Genomic DNA, 5,171 nt, shown 5'->3' with positions numbered 1-5,171 from the left:
ACTCTCCAAGGATGAAGAAGGGGAGGATGTAGATGAGAGGTTGTACAGAGGGATGATCGGGAGTTTATTGTACTTGACTGCTAGTCGTCCAGACATTTGTCTGTCAGTGGGGATATGCTCACAGTACCAGGCCAAGCCCAAGATGTCCCACTTATTAGCAGTCAAGAAGATCATCAAATACGTTAAAGGGACAATGAACTTTGGTATTTCCTTCACCAAGGATACCAATATCAGTCTGAGCGGATACTGCGATGCTGATTGGGCAGGTTTTGTGGATGATCGTCGAAGTACAAATGGAGGATGCTTCTTTATGGGAAACAACCTAATATCATGGCACAGCAAGAAGCAAAACAGTGTCTCATTATCAACCGCTGAGTCTGAATACATTGCCTTGGGCAGCTGTTGTACACAGCTCCAGTGGATGCATCAAATGTCCTCTGACTATGGTATGGATTCTGATACTCTATTGATTCATTGTGATAATTTGAGTGCAATAAACATCTCTAAGAATCCTGTCCAGCATTCAAAGAACAAAACACATAAATATTAGACACCACTTTGTTCGTGAACTAAGTGAGGCGAAACTGATTGAGATAGACCATGTGAGCACTGATTGGAAACAGAGATCGTCGGCGTCGCATATCTACCAACGAAGATTGAGAAAATGGTTCTTCGTGGTCCTTGGATGGACCCGAGAAAGACGATCAGCTTTGGTTCGGTGGCTAGGAGGGCTGAAGAAGGACACTGGTGGAAGTAAACACCATAGCTTCGACGAGCGGCTGCCTCGGGTGTCGTGCCTGGGAGAGAAGGAACTAGGGCGAACTCCACTCGATAAATGTGTCATTCTTCAGTTTTGACTTTTAATAGATAAAGTAAATTAATTTCATCAAGCTATCAATTAAAAGACTCATCAAAGACCTATTATAGAGTATTAAATATGATCCGTTTTCATTTAAAAAAAAAAGTATTTCTAGTTTTTATTTTTCAATTTTATACAGGTTGCAGTGGTTTAGCACCACCTAGTTATGGTGATTCCAATCAAGAATAAACCATTCCATTATTACTGGCGAGGCCCAACAAAGAGTCCGACGGTTTCAAGACTCACTAATTTGGGGCATGAACGAAGGCGCTGAGCTCCTTGACCACTTTATCCTGTTCCCATCTCCGAGCCAACTCTGACGAACAGCCAAACCTTCAACAACTCTCCCGGAAAATCTAACATCCGACAACGGTTCTCCGTTGACGAATCCCATACCTAGCAAGACGCCATACTCAGATCTAACACTCGATTGACCACCGTTGCATGCTCCCTTTTGCCCTCTCGGAGACAAGACTCCCTTTCAATCCGGTCTGGTGAATGCTAAAGCCACCCGCGACTAGCAACGAAACCTTCCTTGCCCCGCCGGTAACTTCCGCCGCAACCATAGCCAGTGGCGGACCTATGTAGAAGGAAGGGAGGTCAACTGACCTGCCTAAAATAGATAAATAGTTGTTTTGCATGTAAATCATTGAAGTCTCAGTAGCTAAGTTGGTTTGTTCCCCCCTAAGTTGACCTCCCTAACCCGTGTTCGATTCTCCCCTATAACACATTGAACCCCCTAATTTTTAATCCTGGGTCCGCCACTGACCACAGCGAACCCCAATAGGGTTGAGCCTCAAGAACCTCCGCCTACATCCTCTCGCGTCCTCTACTATTAAAACACGAGAGCGGAGTCCCTTGACTACCTTGAAGGAGCCACAGCTGCATCGACGGTTTATCCACGCCTCATTGTTGTCGGAGAAAAATATTTGCTCACTCATGCTTCACTGTGGTTGCCCAGACCTTCATTAAGAACAAGGAGAGTCCTCCCACGCGCTTTAAGGGAAAACCGGAGAGGCAAGGAAATCTAGATTTAATAGTTGAACGAAAAGAAAAGAGAGAGAAGAACGTAGGGCATCTTCAACCTTACTCTGTTTTAGAGTCGAAATATTATTATAGACTAACATTTACTATAATTTTATTCTATATTTTACTCTAAAATAGAATAAATAATAGGATCAAACTGCTATTCAATAGTATTTTATACTAATTCTATATTAGAGTAAAAAATAAAATGATACATTGGTGAAAACTGTGTTTAATTTTAAAATTACTTTATTTTAGAATAAAAAATAAAAATATACATTGGAGATGTTCTTGTAGTGTCCTATGTGGGTTTCATCCGCGAAATCCAGTGCTTTAGGTCTTATCAATATTGTCTTAGACTTAGGTGAATAAAACCTTTTTCTTACTGTAATTATCAATAAAATTGCAAAAACTTAATTAAATCATTGATATCTAATGGAAAAAGCCAATTAAAAAGGAAATAGTATGGAGTTTGTACGTCAATGAGAAACACAAGTTAGAGCAGATGCAAGCTTTGAATATTCCACCCATCTCTCCACAACGTACTCCTTCACCTTCTTGTCATCGTTTCCGAATACATTGCACAACGTCTTGACGTAGTAAGACGGGAACTTTCCGTTCAACCTCACATAAAACATGATGACACGACTCGCTTTTCTACAGAATTGGTCCGCGAGGAAATAGAACGTTGATCTCTTGGTGGGCTCAGCTGAAAGGCTTGGTTGTTGTGACCGGGCAATGTTTCTTCTTATGCAGTCTTCCTCGCGGTTTATTGTCTCGGCCATGGAGGCAACAAAAACTGCAATGAAGGTCACAAAGAAGACGATGATGCTCATGGAGGTTTTCATGTTATCCTCTTAATGTCTTGGAGAGGATATACAATGCAGATTTTTATATGTATATGTTGTGATATTTTAGCTCTAATTTGAAATTGTTTGACATTTATTTCTTCAGTTTTTGTTATGATATTATATTTTCTCTATAGGCACAAACTAAATATATATGTAGTTTACCTTTATGTAGCCCGCCTATTTGTAGTCAGTCTTACGTCTCCAACACGAACGGCTCGGAAAGGTCTCCAAAACGTTTCAAACATGGCAGGGACGGCTTGCCGTTTGTGGTACGACAAAGATTTGGATACGGGGACGTTTCGGAAACGTTTCCAGCTAGCACAATTGGTGTCCCCAATATGTAATTATATTAATTATATATTTTCCGAAATGATTAATAAAAAGAAGAAGGGGAAAAGTCGTTTAATGATACTAGGGTTTCAAAAAACTTTTCTCACGTATTTTATTTCATGGTACGTATAATATGGTGCAGTATGATTGTATAAAGAATTTGACATGGTCCTACTAGTACGTAAAAAAAAAAAAAAGTGGAGAAATTCATTATAATACCAATATATATGTAATGGACAGAAGAGGCAGATCACAATGATAATTTTAAAAAACCTTTGATTTCAAAAAATCACAATGACAACTAAATCTCAAGATTTCTATTTTAAATTGATGTTGACAGGAAAAACAAATGATTTATATTTCAAATTTCATATATCAAAAACTGAAACCATTATGACTTTTATTGCCGCATTAATTGTAAAGATCGATGTCGTTTAATTCATCACATAATTAGGAAAATGTTACACTCTCACCCACAAGTCTTTTTGGCTACTTATTCTTTACTCTCGCCCACCATCTCTCACAAAGATTCTCTGGTCTTTTGCTTACAAGTAAGCTTTCTCTCCATCTTCTTTTATTTCTCGATGCTATATTGTCTTGAGCTCTCTCTAAATATGTGTTTGTGTTACTGATTTGAAAATATAAATTAGTATTGACGAGATTAATCAAAAACTCTAATACTTCTGCCCTTTGTTAATTTTTACTTTCGTTGATTTATTTTTCTCTATATTGACAATTGATTTTGTTTTTCCTTTTCTATATGATAGGTTATCAAAAAACAAAGTTTCCTCTATATTTTTCTTCTTCTTCCTTAAAAATAAAATTAGGATGATTTTGAGACGAGATTTTACTTCTTCTTCCTTAAAAATATTGTCATTTGTAAACAGCGTAGATATTTGGAAACAGTTTTATTTGATAAAATGAAAAACTGTTACGTAGAAAATTCAAAACTTGTGCCATTTATTAATTTAACGGTAATAAACATTATATACTCGTTGGAGATGTAATGATTGATAAATATGGTATATTAACGTATAATTCTCACTAAAGAAATAAAAAAGTTTATTGATACGTTATTGATTGAGTGGTTTATTTCAGATAAAGGAAAAAAGTACTTACGTCCATGGCAAATGGTGGCGCTGGTGGTGGTGGAAACAACGGTGGTGGCGGAAACAACGGAACAGGAAACCGGACGGAGGAGTTACAACCCCACCCGGTGAAAGAACAACTCCCCGGAATTCAGTACTGTGTCAACAGTCCTCCTCCTTGGTGTATGCTTTGTTTTATTTGAATATTGTTTATTAGTTTCTTTTATTTATTTTAGATTCTAATGTGCAAATGTATTACTTTGGTGTCTGCAGTTGAAGCGGTAGTGTTCGGTTTCCAGCATTATTTGCTGAGTCTTGGCATCACAGTTCTCATTCCAAGTCTATTAGTCCCACTCATGGGAGGTGGTGATGTAAGTATATGATTATTTGATATATGTTCTTAACAAACCTTAACACAAGAAAATATGCTTTGATTGTAAAAATATGTTTTGACATTTTCAGGCAGAAAAGGCTAAATTAATACAAACATTACTATTTGTGTCTGGATTAACAACAATGTTTCAGTCTTTCTTTGGAACTCGATTGCCTGTAATAGCTGCGGCTTCTTATACCTATATCATACCTATCACTACCATCATTTCTTCAACTCGATTCACTTACTACTCTGATCCATTTGAAGTAAGTCTTAGCATTAATATTATCATTAATTTTACAACGTATATTTTGTACTAATAAAAAATTTGTTTGATGATTAAAACAAATCAGAGATTTGTAAGAACAATAAGAAGCATACAAGGCGCTCTTATTATCACTGGATGTTTCCAAGTTGTCGTCTGTTTTCTAGGCATATGGAGAAATATTGTTAGGTAAATAATTTCTATTGTTTTTTATATTGGTTTGGGGTTTTACCGTTAAACATGCATGTTTGATAAGAGAGGTTGCTCTTTTGGCAACGTGGTTGGTGATGATCAGATTTCTAAGCCCACTCTCTATTGCTCCTTTGGCAACATTTACCGGGCTGGGACTATACCATATCGGCTTCCCTTTGGTATGTAT

The 5,171-nt window shown here is 37.3% G+C and overlaps 1 protein-coding gene and 1 pseudogene across 1 annotated transcript; one reads left to right on the top strand and one right to left on the bottom strand.

Annotated features, from left to right (window-relative positions):
• Positions 2,365-2,733, bottom strand: LOC104772600. The gene has a single exon (XM_010497197.1). It carries the CDS (start codon positions 2,731-2,733, stop codon positions 2,365-2,367), a length of 369 nt encoding a protein of 122 aa, XP_010495499.1.
• The window catches only part of LOC104771023, a 3,199-nt pseudogene continuing 2,206 nt past the window's right edge, over positions 4,179-5,171 (top strand).

This window comes from Camelina sativa, chromosome 20 (assembly GCF_000633955.1).
Source record: "Camelina sativa cultivar DH55 chromosome 20, Cs, whole genome shotgun sequence".
NCBI lineage: Eukaryota > Viridiplantae > Streptophyta > Magnoliopsida > Brassicales > Brassicaceae > Camelina > Camelina sativa.
This window is presented reverse-complemented; position numbering and strand designations above follow the sequence as displayed.

Excerpts from the sequence above, each read along its gene's own strand:
- LOC104772600 (XM_010497197.1), bottom strand. The coding sequence starts at position 2,733 with ATGAAAACCTCCATGAGCATCATCGTCTTCTTTGTGACCTTCATTGCA.